General features: G+C 44.5%; 1 protein-coding gene across 2 annotated transcripts in view; it reads right to left on the bottom strand.

The window, feature by feature from the left end:
* Window positions 1-24811, bottom strand: part of PLCB4 (phospholipase C beta 4) — an 855807-nt gene that overhangs the window by 219972 nt on the left and 611024 nt on the right. For both annotated transcript variants that reach the window (XM_029593509.1, XM_029593508.1), the window contains 2 exons: window positions 20757-20846; window positions 5674-5774 (listed from right to left, as the gene is read on the bottom strand). In XM_029593509.1, coding sequence (XP_029449369.1) covers window positions 5674-5774; window positions 20757-20846 — 191 coding nt within the window. The remainder of the gene's footprint in view (window positions 1-5673; window positions 5775-20756; window positions 20847-24811) is intronic.

Below are 24811 nucleotides of genomic sequence, written 5' to 3'. Positions count from 1 at the left end.
GCCACCAATTGAGGTGGCTCCCAACTCCCCCAAAATTTAAAAATAAGTTCCAATAATGCATGCGGCAGTGGCCCCCTCCAAGTTTAAGCTCCCCTCCATGCCTTCCCCGAAGTGCACTCAGCTCAATATCCCCTATATCCTGCCCCCCCCCAAAGCATCACAACCCCCCCCCCCACTCCCCTGGCCCACCTGCATCGTAATACCCCTAACCTCTGCCCCCCAAAGCATCAACACCCTCATCCCCTGCCCCCAGGCCCCGCAGCTCAATACCCCCACCTCCCCAAAAAAGGGTCAGCACCCTCCACCCTCCCTTTCACATCCATCCCTGAAACGGAATCCATGTTAAGGTAAGGTGGGCTCTGGAGGGGGGCAGGGAGAGGGGAGGGGTAGGGGAGCCGGCCCTTATTTTGGGAGGTATTGAGCTGCAGGGAGGCTGGGGGTATTGAGCTGTGTGAGGGGGGCACCAGGGGTATTGAGTTGCATGCGCTTCGGGAAGGGTTGGGAGCTTAGGCTTGGGAGGCCACCACTACCACGCGCATTATTGGAACTTATTTTTGAAATTTTGGGGGATTTGGGACTGCCTCAACTGGAGGCCTTGGGTTGAAACAGGGGTCAGCACCGACCCCCTCTCAACCTCCGTGTTTGGCTATGTTTTCTTTTTTTTACAGCTGGTTTAAACATGCAGCAGGAGCCTTGGGATCCGCGGTAGGGTACCAGGCTTCCCACCACACATCTAATGCTTCCCTAGGAGGTGTTGTTATTTTATCATGGCTGACCACCTTCTTGGTAGGCCACAATAAAATATTTACATCAAATTGCCTATTAATGATCTTCTTTGTATGCATTGGTATTATTCATACATGCAAATTACATGCAAAGAAGGTCACTGTGATAGGGGAGGGTATCTGGATGGGAAGATGCAAAATATTGCATATATCGCGCAATATATGTGATACAATGCGTATTAGAGCCCTAAAGCAGCTTGATGAATGACTCAGTTATATCTTTTTGTGTATTATTGTTTGCATTATATTTCACCTGTCTTGTTTATGTAACACTTAAAAAAATTAAATCAGCAAAAGGATTATAGAAATAAAATTTACTATGAAACAAAAAGCCAAAAACTATTATACAGTATCTATTTATCTATCTACCTATATACACAGATTAGTTAATATTCAGTGGGTTCTCAGCTCTTCTTGGCTTGCCTATTGTAGTCATTAAATGTAACATCTCTTGTCACTGTCCTGCAATGGTCTGCAAGCATTGATGGGCTCCATTTGCTTCGATACCATTTTTCCATTGCTGCAATGTCCTGATGAAATCACTCGCCATGCTCATCACTCACTGCTCCACAGTTTGGAGACCGGGTCCAGTCGCCTGGGACTCAGCCTGGATCCAGGCCCGACATGACCCAGAGGCAGGGTCCCGACACCAGGGCCTCGGCCTAGGCCAGAGCCTGGACCTAGGCCCATCGTTGGGGCCTGGCCTGAAGGCTGGGTCCCAAAGCCAAGGCCTCAGCCTAAGCATAGGCCCGGAGGCCATGCCTTGCTGGTGCTCCTTTGTCAACTCTTTCTTCTCTTCTGACACCATCCGCAAAGGTTGCACTAGGTCTGGATCCTGGTCTGGATCTGGGACCCAGCTTCCAGGCTATGGCCCAGGCATTGGGACCTAGCCTCTGGACTGGACACAGTGTCAGGCCTAGGTCCGGGCTCCAGCCTAGGCCCAGGCTGTGGTCTTGGGTTCGGCTGATGCATCAGCCTTGCATATGCCAAGGTTGCGGGAACATAAGACTCCTTCAGCCTACACAAGGCTGAAGCTTCTGCCTGGGCCTAGGCCTCGCTAGCAGATCCCCACCGGACCGGGTAAGCGGGGGCTGGTGGGGATCCTGCTCCCAGCATTTTTTCGGGTGGGCGGGCAGCCCTGTGAGGCCTTGTTTTCATTTTTTGACCTTTTTTTTTTACATTTGTTTGATTCATTTTTTCTCACGAATGAAACCAATGAAATAATCCACAAACCAAAATTCATGCAAAAAAAATCTCCCGAAAACAAAAACAAACTTTTTTCCCCTGCACATCCCTAACAGTCACCAATTTTTTAGGATCCTAAACTTGGCCAGGGCCAAGTGAAGCACTTGGCCCTGGCAGATTTTCAAATGGGCCAATTTTGGAGCTTAATTTCCCAAGTTAAGCATCTAAACCTTTGGAATATTGGCCACTAGTGTCCTAAATTTAGTTGCTCAGCTCTAGTCAACTTTCAAAGAGGCTGTTTTAGGCTCCAAACTCCCAAAGTTAGGCACCTAAACACCACTGTTTATTATATGAAGCAGTTGGCATTACATTTTTGAAATGTTACAGATGGTTATTTACCCTTTTATATAATATCAAAACAAGGGAATACTCCATGAATCTAACAACCAGCAGATTCAGAGCAAATTGTAGAAAGTACTTTTTCACTCAGTGCACTGTCAAGCTGTGGAATATGATGCATGATCAAGGCAACGACCATAGTGGAGGATAAAAGAGGTTTGGACTGGAGGAAAAAAAATCCAAAACATATTTTTAACCAGGAGGACTAAAGAAAGCTAATACTATCCTTGGGAGTGAGTAACGGGAATTAAATCTATTTTATCAGATTTGGCAGCTTGCGTGGCCACTGTCAGAGACAGGATGCAGAGCTTGATAGGCCTTGGTATGACCTAGCATGGCAATTCTTCCCACAGAAAAGTGAATTACAGTGCTACAACAGAACTAATTGGTGCATTGTCATGGCACCACGGTATATTATTAAATACTGTTTTACACTAGGTTCTTTTTTTGTTACATTAAGCCCAAGAACATTGTGACTGGCACGAGACATGCTCCAGCTTTAATGACTGGGGTTTGGTGGTATAATTTTACTAATGCTTTTATAAATTAATTGTTGCGGTCCTGGCCGCGAGCGCTGCGACCAGGCCCTTACCTCCTTGTTCCCGGACCTGCTCCCGCCTCCGGAACCCTGGCTTGCGACCTGTTTGGCGGCGCAGCCCCGCTGGGGCCGCGCCGCTGCGAAGGTGCCTGAGGACGCCCTACTCCTAGGCGCACACGTGCCCCACTTGGGCGCCTTTCTAGCCCGTTTCCCGCCAGTGGTGACTCCGCCCAGGGTTAGCTTCCTGTTTTCCTGTTGCGCTGTGCCCCGGAGTGACTTGCTTGGCGTCGTCGCTCCGTTCCTGCTACAGTACCTGCTTGGTTCCTGCCTGCCTGCTATAGTACCTGTTTGGTTCCTGCTTGCAGCTACAGTGCCTGCTTAGTTCCTGCCTGCCTGCTACAGTACCTGCTTGGTTCCTGCTTGCCAGCTACAGTTCCTGCCTGGTTCCAGTACCCGAGTCTTGCTACAGTCCCTGCCTGGTTCCAGTACCCGAGTCTTACTACAGTTCCTGCCTGGCTCCAGAACCCGAGCCCAGTTACAGTATTACTACTGTCCTTCTCTGGTTCCAGTTACCTGTCCTGATCCATGACCCGCCTAAGTTCCAGCAGCCGGGCCCCTACAGGCTCCTCCCGGGGGGGCTTCAGCTTCCAAGGGTAAAGCCACCTAAGTCCCAGCGGTTGGGCTCCTACGGGCTCCTCCCGGGGGAGTACCAGCTTCCAGGGTGAAGAGCATCTACGTCCCGCCTGTACATCTGCCTCCTGGCCTGCTGTTCATCAGAGACATTGTCCATCTTTTCCCAGTCTCCAGCAGGTCGGCCCAAGGGTCCACTAAACTGAGACTCCCACAACATTAATAGTGTTTCACCCACTGCCGGTAAGTAGGCTGGAATATTTATTTACAGAAAAGGATGGTCTCAGAATACAATTTCTTTCTTTCTGTTTCCATCTAACTTGATGTTTGGTATTATATTTCCCCATGGTTCTGATACACTAGGATTAAAACATTCCATGTTTTTGTTTTATTTTTAACTTTATGACAAAGTAAGTAAAAATTGTAATCAACAGATCCATTGGTGAATTTTACTGTTTCTTCAGAGAGAAGATGATCTTTTTTTTAACAATAAGTTGCCACCAGCAGAATCTGTTGTGCTTGCCTCAAACCCCATTCTATTTATCTAGTCCAGGAATTAAATCCTTACCCTTTGACTTCCTGTGCCAGAGTGCATTTAATTTTGCAAATGACTTATCTTCATATAGGAACAGCCACTCTCTTGAACTCAATGAAGGTATTAGACTATAATAGAGTGTTCCCAATAACAATTTCCTATCATTCAAAGGGACTCTTTGAGACTGCATTACTGCAGAATGTAATTGGATTCTTTCCAGCTCTGTTCAAGTCATTTCTAGTTCTGTACAATCTTCCTAAAACAGATATAGTGACCCCAATTAGAAAACGCAACTAAGCTCTCTGTAAATTTGCAAGCACCCTGTGCACACCCAACAAAACTTCAAATAGTTTTTCAGAGCTGCACCACTTTGGGAATAGCTGTTCTTCATTTACAGTGGTTGTAGGTGATGTATTCTGCTGAATTTGCAAACTCTCTAGGTCACAGGGGGTCGTTTACTAAAGGTTTTCTCCCATTCCGTGTCTATGGGAAAAATGCTTAGTAAATGAACCCCACAGTTCTTTCCAAATGTAAAAAGCCAAATAGAAAAGCATTACAAAATTTCAGAAGACAAAATCTACCACAATGCTGTAAGAGAGAGATTTTAAAAGGCTTGCGTGCGGCAAAACCAGGAGATATGCGTATGACTCGGACGTGTGTGGGCCGCGCGGATTTTAAAAGGCCCGTGGCCACGCACGTACCTCCCGGTACGTGGATAAAAAAGGTTTGGTTAAAAACGGGCAGGATGTTGGCATGGTCTGGGCAGGGCATGGGCGGACTGGGACTGCACCATGAAGTCAGTTACGCATACTAGTGCGCGCCGGGTTCCCACAAGCGTGTAACTTGCTTCTGCTATGGACTGCATGTAAGTAGGTAAATTAAAAAAAAAAAAAAATGGTAGTCAGCGATGTTTTAAGGGTCGGGGTTAGTAGGGTAAAAGGGAGGCAAGTCAGGTAGGGGGTTTAGGAAGTCTTCTGTTTTACTGGGGCGAACTGGGAGGGAACTAGAAAATAGGCCTAATGCATCGCCGCGAGCATCTACTAAACCCCTCTCCCCCCTTACGCGCTCGAGTCGGCATTCGCACACACAAGCACGCGTTGATATAAAATCTCTCTCTCTCAAAACAGGATTCGAGATATTTGTCGTGAATCCTTTTTTTGGGCATATCACACAGCTTAACACCAGGAAAAAAGGTGTCGTCATTGCCGGTGTGATAACATGTGTTATGCTATTGCACGCAACGTTAAACACCCCTCATTTTCATAAACCCCAGCCCAAACCCTCCCCTTTGATTAAATTCTTGAAATTTGCATACGTATCACAGATGCGAAAAATGACGCATGTATTGCGGCGTTATCTCGGGCGTTAATTATAGCTGTGTAAGTATTTAAATGCCATGAAGGCTAATCCATAAACATCTCCCCTTGACAAAGAGTCCTTTGTTTCACCACAAGTGGGCTGTGTTCACAATAAGACAAAAAGGAGTCTTGAATCATTTTGTTTATTCAAAGTACTGTGCTTCAAACATATATAAGCATACACACACACACACACATATATATATATACACACACACACACATACATAGAAATTGATTTTACCTTTTTCACACTATTTGCAACCACTTCTTTTTGACTTAGGTCATCTGCAGAAAGTTCACTTCCAAATTTGAACTCTGGATGTGCTTCTTCATCTTGGTCAGCTATGGGGTAAACAAAAATGTAATAAAAGCCATAATTGGCTAATATCTGCAATAATCATGGACAGTAATTAAATGTGTAAACAAAAAGAGGTGATCTCTGGCTACAGAGGCATGTGAAAGCACTAATCACTTCTGGATGGAGCAGCCTTGTTGTAGAATCTTGATGAAATGGTCCATTTGCATGCAAGGGATTCCTAGAGACAACAGATAATCTGTAAACTGCAGAACTCAGATAGTGACACACTCACATAGAGGTGAATTTTCAAAAAGCCACTCAGCAACAAAAAATTAACTGGTTAATTTTAACCCATTATCTCTAGCTGAATTTTCAGTTGAACCTAAATTCGGCTAAACCTAGCTGGTTAGCATTGAAAATCAGCACTAACTGGTTCACTCCTCTGCAAAACCTAACCTAGTTGGTGATCCCTTCTCCCAGTCCTCCTTCAGACTGTCAGCAAAGTTCTCACGAGTGGGGATTCTCTCTCCTTCCTGCTTTAAAAAAAAAATGCCAGCAAGCTGCCAGCACTTTATTTTTTACCATCAACTTTATGAAAAAATTTTGAAAAAAGTTTTGAAAACGATTGTATATTTAAAAAAATTTTTTTTTATGAGAGATGGGGTAAGTTTCATATATTTTGATGCATGCCTCCATGGCCTTGCTTCAATTTTTTATTATAATCATCAACTTACCTCCCTCCCCCTCTCTATTTTATTGAACAATTTTTTAAAACAAACTTTTTTTGATATTTAAGTAAAAAGATATCTATATATCATTCAATAAACCCTCTAGACCATGTTTCAATGTCCAATTGTTAAATGTCCCTGTCAAAAATTTTTGATTTTACTTGTGAAGTTCAAACTAATGTCTCTTTCGATCTTTCTCCAACCATGTTTAATTGTTCTTTCTTCTATGAAATGATTTTGTTTTTTATTTGTTATTAAATTATTCAAACTCAGTGAGTGCTTTTTACTCTGAGCATTTTATCTCTGCTTCTATTTGTTTGAACAAAAATACATCTCCATTCATTCAGGCGACATTGTTTGTGTATCAATTGCAATAAGCTTTCACTACCGCCCAAAGCTATTAAAAATATATGCGGTTTCTATCTCCTTTGGACTCAACTTAACATGGTGGGTTATAAATCTTCTTTTCAATTATTTATTCCAAACACTTATCTCTCATGTTCTCCCAACACGGCCATGTTTCGAAAAGTACTCCTTTTCTTCGTCAGGGGAGTCCGCGTTTGTTCTTTACTTCTCTCTCTCAGGTAATCCAACTCTGAATGATGGCGTTCTTCTCATCAAAGAACAAACGCGGACTCCCCTGACGAAGAAAAGGAGTACTTTTTGAAACATGGCCGAAACATTAATCAATCCACCATACTACCTACCTTCTTTCCCAGGCCCCATTCCAATCCAGGGGAACAGGCTCTGCATACCCTTGACTGTAAACGGGCTCTAGCGTTCTACCTAGACCGTACAGTTGCCCACAGGAAGAGCACTCAGTTATTCATCTCTTTCCTTCCCAACAAATTAGGGCAACCTGTGGGTAAGCAGACTCTCTCCTCCTGGTTGGTGGACTGCATATCTTTTTGCTATCAGCAAGCAGGCATTCCTTTCCAAGACCGTGTTAAAGCACACTCTGTGAGGGCCATGGCGACTTCAGTGGCACACCTACGATCGGTGCCGCTTCCTGACATTTGCAGGGCTGCCACCTGGTGCTCACTCCACACTTTTGCAGCCCACTATTGCTTGGACAAAGCTGGAAGACAGGATTCCATCTTCGGCCAATCTGTCCTGCGTAAACTATTTCCAACGTGACGTACCAACACCCTTCCGCCTGCCCGGTGGGGTTCAGGATGCCCTCTACCAAATTCCACCCCAGTTGTTGTGCCTGTTGCACGCTGTTGGGTACATTTGGTGCATGTTCGGACATCCTCAGCTCGGTACTCACCCATATGTGAGGACTACCATCCTGCTTGTCCTGTGAGAAAGCAAGTGTTGCTTACCTGTAACAGGTGTTCTCACAGGACAGCAGGATGTTAGTCCTCACGAAACCCGCCCGCCGCCCCGCGGTGTTGGGTTCGTAATGTTTTGTTGTTTTATTTTTTCGGCACTGCCTATAGCTATCAAATAAGACTGAAGGGGGACCCCTGCTGGCTGCAGGGTTAGTGCCATGCTGGGCATGCCCAGTAGGGGCCAGTCAAAGGTCTGGAAACTTTGACAGAAGTTTTCCGTGATTGGGCTCCATCCTGATGATGTCACCCATATGTGAGGACTACCATCCTGCTTGTCCTGTGAGAAAAATTGTTACAAAAAAACTGAAAGGAGCAGCTACAAAAGTAAAAAAATGTCCAAGAGGCCTGGTCATTGTTAAAAAATACCATTCTAGAGGCACAGAACAGATGTATTCCACACATTAAGAAAGGTGGAAAGAAGGCAAAACGATTACCGGCATGGTTAAAAGGGGAGGTGAAAGAAGCTATTTTAGCCAAAAGATCTTCATTCAAAAATTGGAAGGATCCAACAGAAGAAAATAGGATAAAGCATAAACGTTGGCAAGTTAAATGTAAGACATTGATAAGACAGGCTAAGAGAGAATTTGAAAAGAAGTTGGCTGTAGAGGCAAAAACTCACAGTAAAAACTTTTTAAAATATATCCGAAGCAGAAAGCCTATGAGGGAGTCAGTTGGACCGTTAGATGATCGAGGGGTTAAAGGGGCACTTAGAGAAGATAAGGCCATCGCAGAAAGATTAAATGATTTCTTTGCTTCGGTGTTTACTGAAGAGGATGTTGGGGAGGTATCCGTAATGGAGAAGGTTTTCATGGGTAATGATTCAGATGGACTGAATCAAATCATGGTGAACCTAGAAGATGTGGTAGGCCTGATTGACAAACTGAAGAGTAGTAAATCACCTGGACCAGATGGTATACACTCCAGAGTTCTGAAGGAACTAAAAAATGAAATTTCAGACCTATTAGTAAAAATTTGTAACCTATCATTAAAACCATTCATTGTACCTGAAGACTGGAGGATAGCAAATGTAACCCCAATATTTAAAACGGGCTCCAGGGGCGATCCAGGAAACTACAGACCGGTTAGCCTGACTTCAGTGCCAGGAAAAATAGTGTAAAGTGTTCTAAACATCAAAATCACAGAACATATAGAAAGACATGGTTTAATGGAACAAAGTCAGCATGGCTTTACCCAGGGCAAGTCTTGCCTCACAAATCTGCTTCACTTTTTTGAAGGAGTTAATAAACATGTGGATAAAGGTGAACCAGTAGATGTAGTATACTTGGATTTTCAGAAGGCGTTTGACAAAGTTCCTCATGAGAGGCTTCTAGGAAAAGTAAAAAGTCATGGGATAGGTGGCGATGTCCTTTCGTGGATTGCAAATTGGCTAAAAGACAGGAAACAGAGAGTAGGATTAAATGGACAATTTTCTCAGTGGAAGGGAGTGGACAGTGGAGTGCCTCAGGGATCTGTATTGGGACCCTTACTTTTCAATATATTTATAAATGATCTGGAAAGAAATGCGACGAGTGAGATAATCAAATTTGCAGATGACACAAAATTGTTCAGAGTAGTTAAATCACAAGCAGATTGTGATAAATTGCGGGAAGACCTTGTGAGACTGGAAAATTGGGCATCCAAATGGCAGATTAAATTTAATGTGGATAAGTGCAAGGTGATGCATATAGGGAAAAATAACCCATGCTATAATTACACAATGTTGGGTTCCATATTAGGTGCTACAACCCAAGGAAGAGATCTAGGCGTCATAGTGGATAACACATTGAAATCGTCGTTCAGTGTGCTGCGGCAGTCAAAAAAGGAAACAGAATGTTGGGAATTATTAGAAAGGGAATGGTGAATAAAACGGAAAATGTCTTAATGCCTCTGTATCACTCCATGGTGAGACCGCACCTTGAATACTGTGTACAATTCTGGTCGCCGCATCTCAAAAAAGTTATAATTGTGATGGAGAAGGTATAGAGAAGGGCTACCAAAATGATAAGGGGAATGGAACAACTCCCCTATGAGGAAAGACTAAAGAGGTTAGGACTGTTCAGCTTGGAGAAGAGACGACTGAGGGGGGATATGATAGAGGTGTTTAAAATCATGAGAGGTCTAGAACGGGTAGATGTGAATCAGTTATTTACTCTTTTGGATAGTAGAAAGACTAGGGGGCACTCCATGAAGTTAGCATGGGACACATTTAAAACCAATCAGAGAAAGTTCTTTTTTACTCAACGCACAATTAAACTCTGGAATTTGTTGCCAGAGGATGTGGTTAGTGTAGTTAGTGTAGCTGTGTTTAAAAAAGGATTGGATAAGTTCTTGGAGGAGAAGTCCATTACCTGCTATTAAGTTCACTTAGGGGTAGATCTTTAAAAAATACGTGATCGCGTACTTTTGTTCGCGCACCAGGCGCGAACAAAAGTACGCTGGATTTTATAAGATACGCGCGTAGCCGCGCGTATCTTATAAAATCCGGGGTCGGTGCTTGCAAGGGGGTGCACATTTGTGCAACCTGCGCGCGCCGAGCCCAGCGCGCGCTGCCTGTTCCCTCCGAGGCCGCTCCGATTTTGGAGCGGCCTCGGAGGGAACGTTCCTTCGCCCTCCCCCCCACCTTCCCCTCCCCTCCCTTCCCCTACCTAACGCACCCCCCGGCCCTATCTAAACCCCCCCCTAACTTTGTGAGCGCCGGCCGGCAGCCCCGCTCCGTCCTCCGGTCCCGGGGGCTGGTCCGGAGGCCTTGACCACGCCCCCGGGCCCGCCCCTGAAATGCAGCGGCACGCCTCCGAAACGCCGCGTCGTTTCGGGAATGCCCCGGACACACCCCCTCCCGCCCCTTTTCGAAAGCCCCGGGACTTACGCGCGTCCTGGGGCTTTACGCGCGCCGGCGCGCGCAGGCCTTTTAAAATCTGCCCCTTAGAGAATAGCCACTGCCATTAGCAATGGTAACATGGAATAGACTTAGTTTTTGGGTACTTGCCAGGATTGGCCACTGTTGGAAACAGGATGCTGGGCTTGATGGACCCTTGGTCTGACGCAGTATGGCATTTTCTTATGTAGATTTATGTGGTTAAAAGCTGATTCTGACCACATCAGTCTTTTTAATACTGGCCCCAGTGTTAACTATTCATTAATAAACATTATTCTACAAAGCTATCATTCATAAATAGCATGTTTTTACAAGTTTGTATAAATAATAAAGAAATAGTAAATTTCTTGAGTGTGACAGCATGAAACAATAAGCTAATAATTCCAGAAACCAAGATTAATAGTTACAATTGTAATTAAAAATAAAATGACCTGTTCACAGATTTATTATTGAGAGAGAGCTGTGAAGGAAATGAGATCAGGACAAAGAGATGCCAAAGAAGAAAGGGCAGCAGAGAAAAAAAATAAAAAGCAGTGGGTACAATCCTTGCCTTGGTGTGCTTCCAAAGTCTTCATTGGCTACTGTTTGGTTGTCCTGCTCTTGCTTTTGTCAATCTGTGCAATTAAAAAAAAAAAATCTTCCCGGCCAGAAAACAGCTGAAAACTGCCTAACAGACCTTATACATAGATTCGGGTTCCAATTTCCAGACTTTATTAAATAATAAACATTGCTCTAGTCTAGTATTTACATTTTTCATTTTTTGTGATGCAAAATTAAATCACAGCAACCTTTTCCACGTGTAACCTTAAATACTTCCTTTCAATGATTTCTGATGTACATGATTCAAACATCCTCCAATGCTGACTTCAACCAAAATTATTTCAAAACCGAATGTCCAGTGAAACACTGAGTCAGGAACAATCAAATTTGAGTATCTGAAGACAGAACATCATTTTGAAGCCACTTGCATTTGCTTTTTCAAAAGGATGTTCTGTCTTCAGCTTCTCAGAGTTGATTTAAGGGAAGTATTTGTCTTTACCCTTTTGGAAATGTTTGTGTGATTTAAGTTGTGTTTGTTGAGTCCAAAATATAACTTGTAACTGGGGTGGACCTTTTGTATTTTAAAGTGGGTTTAACTGTTTATTTTATTGGGCTCCTGTAACTTTATTTTATGTTATAATTTTTAACTATAGTTAACTTTTCACTTTTCAGCAGCATAATCTTCATTGGTATGATTCTGTATAAGGGACCCATTTACATTTTAGCATGGGAAGTGGCATTTAGAACATGTCAGTGCTAAAATTCTATTTAATAATCTGTGTTAGTGCTTTTAACTTCTGTTAATGCTTGTTTAATGTGCAAGCACTAACTCAGCTTAGTAAATAGATCATTTAGTCCTCACAATGCTGCTATCCTTTTCTAAAGTTAATTAGATGCTCAGTAACTCAGTGCTCTGCCAGGAATGAACAAACCCTTTCTTGCCAATTCCACAGACAGAATACACCAATCCACGAGGCATGTTAAATTCCCTCACCAACACCATCTCTGTCCAGATCCTCCATCTGGGTTGGAGGTCTGTAAACCACACCAGTGCAGTTGAAAGTGTCATTGTCCTTCCAAGGCAGTCCACAGTGCCTTCTCCTTTCTCCACATCCCTATAGTGTCCAAAAGGATAAAGATCTTGTAGGAGATTAAATGCACAGTAGAATCTTAAAAGTAAATTTTAAAAGCCGGGCGCGTGCCAAAATCAGGAGATTTGCTTGCAAGTAGGACATGCACACATTGTTACGTGTGCCGGCCGCCGCAGACTCATGGCCCGGCCCCCTCACCTCTTTCAGATGAATCCAGTGCTTGATGCCTCATCCCTGGTGGTGGTGGGCCTCCGGCTCTGTCCTCGGGCCGCCCCCGGTGCCCCTGGCTCAGCTGCAGTTCCCTGTGCTCCGCGTTGGGCCTCGCTGCTTGGCCCACGGAGAGACGCCGCCATCCAGCACTGGGTCCCTTCTTAGGTATGTGCACGCGCACATCTATGAATCTTATGAAGGGCCCGCGGTGGGAGCTTGGCCGCGGCCATGGATGATGAAGTAGGTGGAGCTCGGGTACTTAAGGCCGGGCTCCGCTCCTAAGGATTGCCTTTGCAACAGGTCTCCACGCTGGTCGTGTACTCGTTGCCTCCTGGTGATTCTCCTACGTTCCTGGGTCCTGATCCTCACTGACTCCTATTCTGGTTCTCCTTGTTCCTGCATTCCTGATCCCTAACCTACCCTCGGATTGCTTCACGCACACAACCTCTGCATTGCCTGACCATGCCATTGACTCTCCAAGCCTGGACCTCTGCATCGCCTGACTACGCTACCGACTCTCTCCAAGCCCGGACCTCTGTGTTGCATCTGTTGGTCTCAGACGGCTTCGCCCGACATGCCTCATTTCTTTTTCAGCTTTCTCCACCAGCCTCGGGAGAATGGCGCCGTAGCGTCTCCTTGCCGCACCCTCTGGCTTTCCCGGAGCAGCTCTGGCGTGGCGTCCCGTCATGTTGCCTTGAGGCGCCTCACGTCTTGTAGCAGTGTTGGCGCGAACCTCAGGGGCGTCCCCTTCGAGTGATGTCACTGCTTCCGTATTCAAAAGGTTGCCCATTTGCTGACTCTCGTCGAGTTAGCAACAGATTGGATTCGCTCCGGTCTGAAGCTGCTCTACCACTTCTACTCTGCTGGAAGCTACCTTCACCCTCCGGGGTTCTACTAATCTGGGTACCTGCTCCTCGGGGGCCCTTTGCTTATTTCCAGGTGCCTATCCTAAATACAGGTACTCGCTCCTCGAGGGCCTGTGTGTCTATCCTGGTGCCTGCTTCAACCTGCTGGAACACTACCTATCAGTTACAAAGAGTGAGTACAACTTCTCCCAGTCTGTCCATCTACAGCTCCTCGCTGCTCATCTGCATTGGGCCCTACTCCACCATTGTGGAACGGGTCTCCTCTGCCGAGGATTACAGACTGTTAATACCTATCCTCTCTCTACTGCTCATTGGGAACTCAATCTACTCAGCTTCCATGGAGTGTGTTATAACATCAACCAGTCTGTCTCTCCTACAGTGCCTTTCTGGACATCTGCATCGGGGCCTTACACCACCATTGTGGGACGGGTCTCCTACGCCAAGGATCACAGACTGTTGCTATCTAGTCTACTCTCTACTACCACCTCTGGTGGACCACACTAGCTGTATAATAAAAGATATATTCTCTGTGTTTGTGCATCTGAGTCTAGCCCGGTGCATGAGTTCCCTTCGGGGCTCCTCCCTGTAGGAGATACCATCACTGTTGCCCCTGAGAATCCACCAAACACCTCGATATCATAACACTCTGCACTGCCTGACTACGCTACTGACTCTCTCCAAGCCTGAAGAACTGTGGACACTTCTCTCCACGGATTTCATCGTGGACTACCACCATCCAAGGGCCACATGGTCATATGGGTTACCATAGATAGATTTTCTAAAATGGCTCATTTTGTTCCACTACCGGGCCTACCATCTGCTCCCGAATTGGCACGCCTGTTCTTTCTCCGTACATTTAGATTACTTGGCTTACCCAAGGACATTGTCTCTGACAGGGGTCCACAGTTTGTTGCCCGATACTGATGGGCTCTTTGTAATAAATTTGGCATCAACATCAGTTTAACAACAGCGTACCATCCACAAGCCAATGTACAAGCTGAGTGAATGAACCGCTCCATTAAAGCATTCCTCTGCATCTATATAAATGACCGCCAAGACGACTGGTCCGAATTTCTTCCTTGGGCAGAGTTCTCCCACAACTCCCATACTGCTGCTGCTACACCTTTTTCTTTCGTTTATGGGAAGCAACCATGACCACCACTACCCATACCGTTATCAGTGCCCTCTCCTGCTGCTCAAGCTACTGCTGATGTACTCAAGGCACTCTGGAATCAGACGAATCTTCGCTTACGCCAAGCAGCATCCCGGGCCAAGAAGTCTGCGGACATCCATCGACGCTCGGCTCCTGAGTTCCTTCCTGGCCAGAAAGTCTGGTTGAGCACTCAGTATATTCGGCATAAGATACCTTCCCAAAGGTTTGAACCAAGGTACATTGGACCTTTTCCAATCATTCGTCATGTTGGATCAGTTGCATACCAGCTTTGGTTGCCACCAACATTGGGAATTCATAATACGTTTCACGTATCACTTCTGAAGCCAGTAGTTCTATCCTGGCCTTCACATAAAGTTCCTGAACCATCTACATTGATTGCGGAGACCGACACTACCTACAAGGTTCATGACATCCTTGATGCGCGCCATAGTCTGGTGGGAATACCTCCTTTCCTGGGAGGATTACGACCCCGAAGAGAATTCATGGGAACCAGCTCGCAACATCCTGGACAAACACCTCCTCCTTCGGTTCCATCATGCCCATCCAGACAAACCAAGACCTCCAAGGCGGGGGCGTAAAGGGGGGGTTACTGTTACGAGTGCCAGCTGTGGGAGACCCGCGGTCCGGCCCCCTCACCTCTCTCAGATGAATCCAGTCCCTGGTTCCTCATCCCTGGTGGCAGTGGGCTGCCGGCTCCGTCCTCGGGCTGCCACCAGTGCCCCTGGGTCAGCTGCAGTTCCCTGTGCTTTGCATCAGGCCTCTCCACGGAGAGACAACAACGTCCAGCACCGCGCCCCTCCCTAGGAGCGCGTGCGCGCACATCCATGAGTCTTATGAAGGGCCCACGGTGGGAACCTGGCTGTGGGCCCAGATGATGACATCGGCAGAGCTCCGGCACTTAAGGCCGGGCTCTGCTCCTAAGGATTGCCTTTGCAACAGGTCTCCACGCTGGTCGTGTACTCGTTGCCTCCTGGTGATTCTCCTACGTTCCTGGTTCCTGATCCTCGCTGACTCCTGTTCCGGTTCTCCTTGTTCCTGCGTTCCTGATTCCTAACCTACCCTCGGATTGTTTCACGGGCACGACCTCTGCCTTGCCTGACCACGCTACCGACTCTCTCTCCAAGCCCAGAACTCTGCATTGCCTGACTATGCTATTGACTCTCTCCAAGCCCAGCCCTCTGCATTGCCTGACTACACTATTGACTCTCTCCAAGTCCAGACCTCTGCATTGCCTGACTACGCTATTGAGTCTCTCCAAGCCCAGAACTCTGCATTGCCTGACTACGTAATTGAATCTCTTCAAGCCTGGACCTCTGCATCACCTGACTACGCTGTTGGCTCTTTCCTCGTCCAGACCTCAGCCTTGTCTTGCCACTACTTCCTGATTGCCGCCGGCCCTGACTCCAGCTTGTCCCACGACGCTCCTTCAGTACCGGAGACCTGGGTGCCAATAGAACTTTGGTTCTATTGGCACCCAGGTCTCCGGTACTCTGCCTTGTCCAGTACAGACTTCTTCATTCTACTGTTTCTGCCTCTGGGCTGACCTCTCGATCCTTTCATTGATAACGACATACGGAGGCCCACCTAGGTCCAGCCGGCCCCGGTACCCAAAGGCTCAACCCATGGAGAACGAGGGCTAGAATTGGTGAAGCACCAGCCAGCCTCTGTCCTTCAGCCCATTCTGCCTGCCGACGGTGGGGACCAGTAGAATCCCTCCTATGGGTAGCGTCAACCCCACCTCGGCCCAAGGGTCCACCTCTGGCGCGCACACGTGTGCCAGATTTTAAAAGCCGCCTACATGCGCATGTATCTCCCGATATGCGAATATATCAATCTGAATCTAAAAGGGGCATGGTGTGGTTTGGGTGTTCCAGGGTAGGGCCAAGAGATGTGCACGCAAATGCATACGTGTCTGGGCACGTACCCAGATCCAGTGCTGTGTTACTTTACTTCTAATATTTATTTATTTATTTTTTAGATTTTTATATACCGGTGTTCCTATATGAAATAAAGATCACATCGGTTTACATTGAAACAGAACATGAAAATTGCCAAAAGGCATTACATAGAACAAGGTTATGAAACTTGGAACAGTGTACATAAGTTCAAAATTTAATGATAACGTTGTAACATTGATGACCAAAAGATAAAGGAGAAAAAAAAAAAAAAAAAAAAAAGACTTAAACAATTAAGTTGAGGTGTAACTTAAAAAAAAACCCCTGCCATTTCTGAAGGGTTTAAAGGATCTGGGTAACTGGGGGGACTGGGTGCTATTAAACCAGGGAGGTTTGGAGGACCTAGCTGTACACTGGGCGAACTGGTGGACGAACTAGTGAAACTGGTCATGGTGTGAATGCGGATAGTTATAAAATTCCCCTATTACGTGGCTCAGATCAGGATGTTCGTGGCTGTGTGTGCCCAGTTGCAAAATAGGGCGCACACGTATGCATGCCCAGGCTATTTTATAACATACGCATGTATGTGCATGTATGTTATGAAGTAGCCGTGTGCCTGGGTGCGTGCTGACGCACACGTGTCAATTTGACCCCATACACCCCTTTGAAAGTTACTGTCCAGTGTTAGGGGTATCTACTGCCCACCTGGCCAAAATGATCAGATGGATGATGAAATGCTAAGAAAAATTAGGGAAGCTAACAAATTTGGCACATCAGTAATAATAAGAAATTTCAATTAACCCAATATTGACTATGTAAATGTAACATCAGGACATACTAGAGAGGTAAAGTTCCTGGATGGAATAAATGACAGTTTTATGGAGCAACTGGTTCAGAAACCAATGAGAGAGGGTGCCATTTTAGATCTGATACACAGTGGAATGCAGGATTTGGTGAGAGAGGTAACAGTGGTGGGGCCACTTGGCATTAGTGATCATAACATGATCAAACTTGACTTAATGACTGAAAGGGGTCAATAAGTAAATCTACAGCTCTAGCACTAAACTTTTAAAAGGGAGACTTTGATAAAATGAGAAAAATAGTAAAAAAAACAAAACAAAACTGAAAGATGCAACTACAAAGGTTAAGAGTGTACAACAGGCGTGGACATTGTTTAAAAATACCATTTTAGAAGTGCAGTTCTGATGTATTCCTCACATCAAAAAAGGTAGAAGAAAGGCCAATGACTGGCATGTTTAAAAGGTGAGATGAAAGAGGCTATTTTAGCCAAAAGAACCCCCTTCAAAAACTGGAAGAAGGATCCATCTGAAGAAAACAGGAAAAACCATAAGCATTGGCAAGTTTAATGTAAAACAGTGATAAGACAGGCTAAGAGAAAATTTGAAAAGAAGCTGGCTGTATAGGCAAAAAGTCATAATAAAAACTTTTTAAAATATATCTGAAGCAGGAAGCCTGTGAGAGAGTCAGCTGGACCATTAGATGATCAAAGGTTTAAAGGGGCACTTAGGGAAGATAAGACCATCATAGAAAGACTAAAAAAAATTATTTGCTTCTGTTTATTAATGAGGATGTTGGAGAGATACCCATTCCAGAAACAGTTTTCAAGGGTATTGATTCAGATGAATTGAACCAAATCACAGTGAATGTGGAAGATGTAGTAGGCTAGATTGAAAAACTGAAGAGTAGTACATTGTTCAAACCAAATGGTGTACACCCCAGGATTCTGAAAGAACTCAAAAATGAAAATTTAGATCTATTACTAATAATTTGTAACCTGACATTAAAATTGTCCATTTTACCTGAAGACTGGAGGGTGGCCAATATTTAAAAAGAGCTCTAGGAGTGATCCGGGAAACTATAGACTGGTGAGCCTGACTTCAGTGCTGGGAAAAATTGTGAAAACTACTCTATAGAATGAAATCACAGAACATGCAGATAGTAGATATGGTGGAACACAGCCAACATGGATTTACCCAAGGGAAGTCTTGCCTCACAAATCTGCTACATTTTTTTTGAAGGAGTTAATTAACATGTCGATAAAAGTGAGCCAGTAGATTTAGTGTATTTGGATTTTCAGAACGCGTTTGACAAAGTCCCTCATGAGAGACTCCTAAGAAAATTAAAAAGTTATGAGATAAAAGGAAATGTCCTTTCGGGGACTGCAAACTGACTACAGGATCGAAAACAGAGAGTAGGATTAAATGTTCAGTTTTCTCATTGGAGAAAGGTAAGCAGTGGAGTGTCTCAGTGATCAGTACTTGGACTGGTGCTTTTTAATATATTTATAAATGATCTGGAAAGGGGAACGACGAGTGAGGTGATCAAATTATTAGATGATACAGATTATTAGATGAGCTAGATTGAGTAAATTTGAATCAGTTATTTGCTCTTTCAGTAATAAAAGGACTAGGGGGCACTCCATTAAGTAAGCAAGGAGCACATTTAAAACAAATCAGAGAAAATTCTTTTTCCCTCAATGCATAATTAAGTTCTGGTATTAATTACCAGAGGATGTGATTAAGGAAGTTAGTGTAGCTGGGTTTAAAAAAGGTTTGGACAAGTTCCTGGAGGAGAGGTCCATAAACTGTTCTTAATCAAATGACTTTGGGGCAGATTTTAAAAGCCCTGCGCGCGTAAATCCAGCTGGATTTACGCGTGCAGGGGACTTGCGCGCCAGCGCGCCTATGTTGCATAGACTGCCGGTACGCACAAAGCCCCAGGACGCGCGTAAGTCCGGGGGCTTTGCTTGGGGGGGGGGCGTGTCAGGGGTGGCATGGCATTCGGGGGCGTTCCGGGGGTGGGGCGCCGGCCTGGGCGTGTTCCGGGGGTGTGACCGAGGCCTCCGAACCAGCCCCCGGGCTGGGGAATGGCAAGCTGGCAGCCCGCCGGCGCGCGCAAGTTATGCCTGCCTCAGTCAGGCGTAACTTTCTGCACAAAGGTGGGGGGGGGGATTTAGTTAGGGCTGGGGGGTGGGTTAGGTAGGGGAAGGGAGGGGAAGGTGGGGGGGAGGGCCAGGAAAAAAGTTCCCTCGGAGGCCGCTCCGATTTCGGAGAGGCCTCGGAGTGGACGGAGGCAGGCTGTTCGGCTCGGCGCGCCCAGGTTGCACAATTGTGCACTCCCCTGCGCACGACGACCCTGCATTTTATAACATGTGCGTGGCAGCCGAGCAGCCGTAGATTTGTTCGCGCCCGGTTGCGCGAACAAATCTACGCTCGCGCATAACTTTAAAAATCTACCTCTTAGGGAATAGTCACTGCTTATTGCTGGCATTAGTAGTATGAGATTTATTTACTGTTTCGGTATTTGCCAGGTACTTGTATCCTGGATTAGCCACCATTGGAATCAGGATGCTGGGCTTGATGGACTTCAGTTTGACCCACTATGGCAAATTCTTATGTTCTTGCAATTCAGTTGTTCTGATCTAATTATTTACATAAAGAGCTATTCCTCCCCGTTTTCTATCAACCCCATCCTTTCTACCTAGAATACAGCCTGATATGGCTATTTCCTGTTAATGGGACTCACTGAACTATGTCTCTGTAATAGCAACGATACCTATGTATGCTTCCACCATTAGGGTTTGCAGATCTCTAATTTCATTGCTTAGGCAATGAGCATTTGTGCTCATAGCTTTCCAGTTATTTCTCCTTGGCTTGTTTATACTTTCATACCTGCTCTCCATTTCTTCTCTGTTACTGAAAAGTTGACTAGCTAGGTCAACAATTTTGTATTTTTTCCCTTACTTTTATTCGTTGGGAGGGGGTGACAGTCCTAATCCTTTGACTTTCATTCACCATCTCGCCTTCAGTTCTTTTGTGGCTTGTATTGGCACTAGTCATGATGAGCAGGGACTAAAATTAGCAGCTTCCCTTCGCAGATTATAAGAAAGGGATTGTTTGTGTATCTTCTATTTACCTTCCTAAAGGAATCTAAACATGTGTATGGTCTATACAAAGCAAACTATATAGTCACTTCTAAAAGCCAATATGCTGGAAGAGTGAAATTGAAACCAAATGTTTACTATTAAAAATAAATGTGTCCTTTCAGGACTCTTTCTCCCAACAAAGAAGTTCAGTATATGGCAGGTTTCCTATCAGTGTCTCATGTTTTTGTTATTATTCATTCATCTGAAGTTGTTTCATTGCACTGACAAGGAATTATGTGGAACACTCTACCTATAAGTACCCAGATTCTTTGTTTGGATTTTACTCTGGTTGATTCATGAACAGGAATTACAGCTGTATCACCAGGTGCTGATAAAAATGAGAAATGAACTCTCTAGAGAGACGTACCATTTTCTGTTTCTTCTTCTGTATCATCCTCTATGACTGGGGCAGCAGTTTCACCAGCTTCCATCATGCTTTTCAAAGCATCAAGTTGTTCTATATAAACAAAAAAGATTGCGTAGGAGGGGAACATTAGTCAATGCCATATCAGACATTAATTCAGATCCAAGACCACATATTTTATAAGGAAAAACAAGCATCTGAAATCCAAAATTACCACAGAAAAATGTTCTTTGAAAGTACATAAGTACATTTTGAAATGTGCATAAGTGCAATTTATCAAACTGATCTCAATTATTATATAAAGAAACTGGACACTCTTTTATGAATAATGGGGTCAAAACATCCCCGCAGGACTTAGAAAAATGTATGGCAAAAATGTATTTTCTGCCTTGGGCAAATAAAATTCAGTGTGTCTGATATTTGAAAAACGTTGCATCATGGCAATCCTGAATCTTTCCCCTCTAAATGGTTTTAAGGCCTGCCCCTGCTCTCCATCATGTAATACATTAACAGCTTCATCCATTTTTGTATCTGCAATGTTGCTCTGATGATGAAACATCCCGAATAAGATGGAGGAAGCACATGAAGCATGCTCATGAAGTCATGTGACAGCACAGTCTAAGAACCAGAAGAGATGATTGCTGGTCTCCAAATTCCACAGAAAAAAATAAAAAAGCAGCAGCAATGCACATATTGAAAACTTCGTATTCACATTTAAAAGAGGCAGTGGCTTAGGAAGGTATAAAGCATGATGAAAGGCAAATGTATTCAAACTAAAAAAAATCATATTTGGCCATATCCACATCCTACCTTCTCCTTAACTGAAGAACAGTTCTCCTGCCCATGTAACACTGGCAATTTAGATGGCAAAGCACACATTTCCCTTTTTCAGAACTAGGACTTCCCAACCCTGTCCTGGAAATCCCAGAGCCAGTTGGGCTTTCTGGATCTCCACAATGAATGTGCATGAGATAAATATGCATGCATTGGACGTATATGCTAATTTATGTCATGTATATTCATTGTGGAGATCCTGAAAACCCAAATGACTGTGGGGTCTCCAGGACAGGTTTGGGAAGCCCTGCATCTGGACATTAACAGGTCAATTTTCAAAAGGCTTACCACACTAAATTTGGAAGTTATCCAGGTAAATCTCTGGGTCTGAAAATTTCTCCTCACTGACTGATTAAATTTGCCTCCCCAAATTCATAGAGCACTAAAATTTAGCCTGGAGGGCCTCTGGGACAGATTTTAGATATAGCCAGCCAGTGCATATTTTCAGGGCTAACAGTCACACAAATTTTGTCCTTCTAGATTTAGGAGAGTTTTCAGCTGGTGAAGTGTGGATGAAAATTCAGCTAAAGACGATGCTACGCAGCTAAGTAATCCCCCCCCCCCCACGGTACTTTCATGATACGATAGCTCAGAACACATGAATAAAAGAAAGGAAGGACAGGGGGGCAGTGGGATCTGGCAGCAAAAATAACTTGAAAAATATATTAAACCTACTGCATGTGCCCATGAAAAATGATAGGAAAAAACAAAAGACATTTAAACATGGGGTAAATTTTAAAACCTGCGTGTGCGCTTGCTATCAAATATGATTCCCGCGCGCACCTGTGCACCCGAATTTTATATCGACACGTGCCTGTGCAGGCGGGCGGCATCTCGTGTGCGCAAAGGGGAGGTTTTAAAAATATACGCAATTAAGGAGCGGACTGGGAGGGAACTTCCCTATCCCCCTTCCCACCTCTGCCTCCCTTTTCCCCTCTCCCCTCTCCTCCCTGACCCCTAAAACCCCTTTTCCTACCTTTTTTTTTTTTTATTTTGGAACTTACTTCATCTGAATAGATAAAGTAAGTTCTGGGTTAATGGTTACATTAAGAGTTGTTAGTTTATTTTCTAGACATATTCATGAAACCAGAACCAGCAAATGAATGATACTTTAGATGTTTGAACTGATACCGCTTGTGGCCCACTGTGCGGCGAGAGGCGGTGGTGCCCACCAAGTAACACCTTATACTTCTGATGCCGTGTTCTTTTATGAATTTGTTTTTTAATTTATTTTTCTAATACATTTTTTATTTTGGTTTAAATAACATTTTTTGTCCATATCCCGTTTTTTTAATTTTTAAACTCTATTGGAGGGATATCTGCATTGTTGTTTTTCACATATGCATACATATACACGAATGTTTGCAATGCATTGAAACCACGTATATCAATGTATTAAGTATGAGTACTTTACCCCCTATTTTATGTGTGCAAATAAAATAGGACTTAAGTAAGCTGGGTTTTACACGCGCAAATCTATTTTAAAACATACGCGCGTGAGTGAAATCAACAGTTTTACCAATTAGTCTTCCAGTTCTCCCAGTCCTTCTATAGCTCATCGAGGCACTCCTGGTTTTTCAGATTGAACTTCCCCAGTTCAGCCAGACCTCCCACCCTGCCACTAGTACACAATAAACACGTTTATTATTACTTATGCCAGATAATTAGCAGGTATAAAATTGCGTGAGTGTGCACATATATGCATGTGTCCAGGAACAGTCACTCCGAACCATTTTTTTTTCCAGCTTCCTGGCCCAAAGAGAAGCTTTCCTGGGCCACAAACCGAGAGAAGCCTGCAGGGCCATGGCAGAGCCCATCCTGCCGTGGCCTGAAGAGAGATCTGCCCGGCAGCTGCAGAGTTCATTCTGTTGAGGCCTGAAGAGAGGAATAAGCAGCCGTGGCAGAGCTCATCCTGCCGTGGCCTGAATAGAAGAATGCACATCTGTGGCAGAGCCCATCCTGCTGTGGCCTGAAGAGTTTAAGGGGCGAATTGGCAATTATTAATTGTTTAAGTGTGCTTATTTTCTGGATATATAAGTGTGGGGAGCGATGACGTGTTTGAGTCATCATTTGCGGAATGATTTCATCAGTTCCGGTTTTGATGTGAGTATAGGGTCAGTCGAGCGTTTGTTCAGGTAAGCGTGTTTTCTGGTGGATTTAATTAAGTATTATTTTTTTTGGTTGCAGTTTCTACGACCGGGAACAATGATATGAAGCATTATATTTGAAGCAATCTTTACTATATTTACATACTTGAAGTCATGATGTTACGTTTGAGACTGGCGTTTAAGTGATTTAGGAGTGTGAAAGCAGGACTGCGGTGTAAGGTATATTTTGAACTATAATGTGCCATGGAGTGGATGTGTGTTTTTAGGAATTTTTTCATTTGTTGCTTTTTTCCTTTATGTAGAATTGGTGGCGAGTATAGCATTGGCGAGATTTTTCCCTGATGAAGCCCGGTGTTTTCGGGTGAAACAAGGATTCCTTGTCAGATGAGTCCATTGGACGGTGCCGATTCTATATGTGGATACCAGATATTGGAAGAATTCAGTGTGGGAGTATGTTTTGAAGAGAATTGAACGCATCGGAGAGTGCTGCTTCTACATGTGTTTATTTGCTATAGGGGGATTAAGGATTTTGTAGCTTCAGTAGTACTTAAATTGTACTTAGATATGTATGGGTATTGTGCAATACATTGTGTGTTATTTTAGTGTGTGGGATTGAATGGTTTGGTTGTGATGGGATATATGAGCTAGATAGTATTTATTGTCTAGACACGATTCTTTTATTATATGATCTCATTAATAAAAATATATTTGTATTGATTAAGGTGTGAGAAGGTTTGTGTGTTCTCTTATGTGGATGTGATTGTATAGGTAGAGAGCACCTATTGTATGGTTTACCCTCAGTGAGTATTACCTTGGTGGCCTGAAGAGAGGCATGGCAGGAAGTAAGAACTTTAAACCATGATGCAGCAATGCTGGACTGGAGGTACTCACTGTGTGATCATATAAGCAGTAACACAATAGTAGCATGTCTGTGTATGTGTGTCTATGTCAGAGAGAGTGAGTGAGAGAGACACACCCCCACACACTTTGCTGTGAGAGAGAGAGTGTATGTGGTTGTCGTTCTCTCTTACACAGACACACACCCACACTCTGTGTGCCTTTGAGACTGAGAGAGTATGGGGCGGATTTTAAGAGCCCTGCTCGCCTAAATCCGCC

The sequence above is a fragment of the Rhinatrema bivittatum genome, chromosome 3 (genome assembly GCF_901001135.1).
Source record: "Rhinatrema bivittatum chromosome 3, aRhiBiv1.1, whole genome shotgun sequence".
Classification (NCBI taxonomy): domain Eukaryota; kingdom Metazoa; phylum Chordata; class Amphibia; order Gymnophiona; family Rhinatrematidae; genus Rhinatrema; species Rhinatrema bivittatum.
The sequence above is the reverse complement of the archived record's forward strand: the minus strand, read 5'-3'. Positions and strand labels throughout refer to the sequence as shown.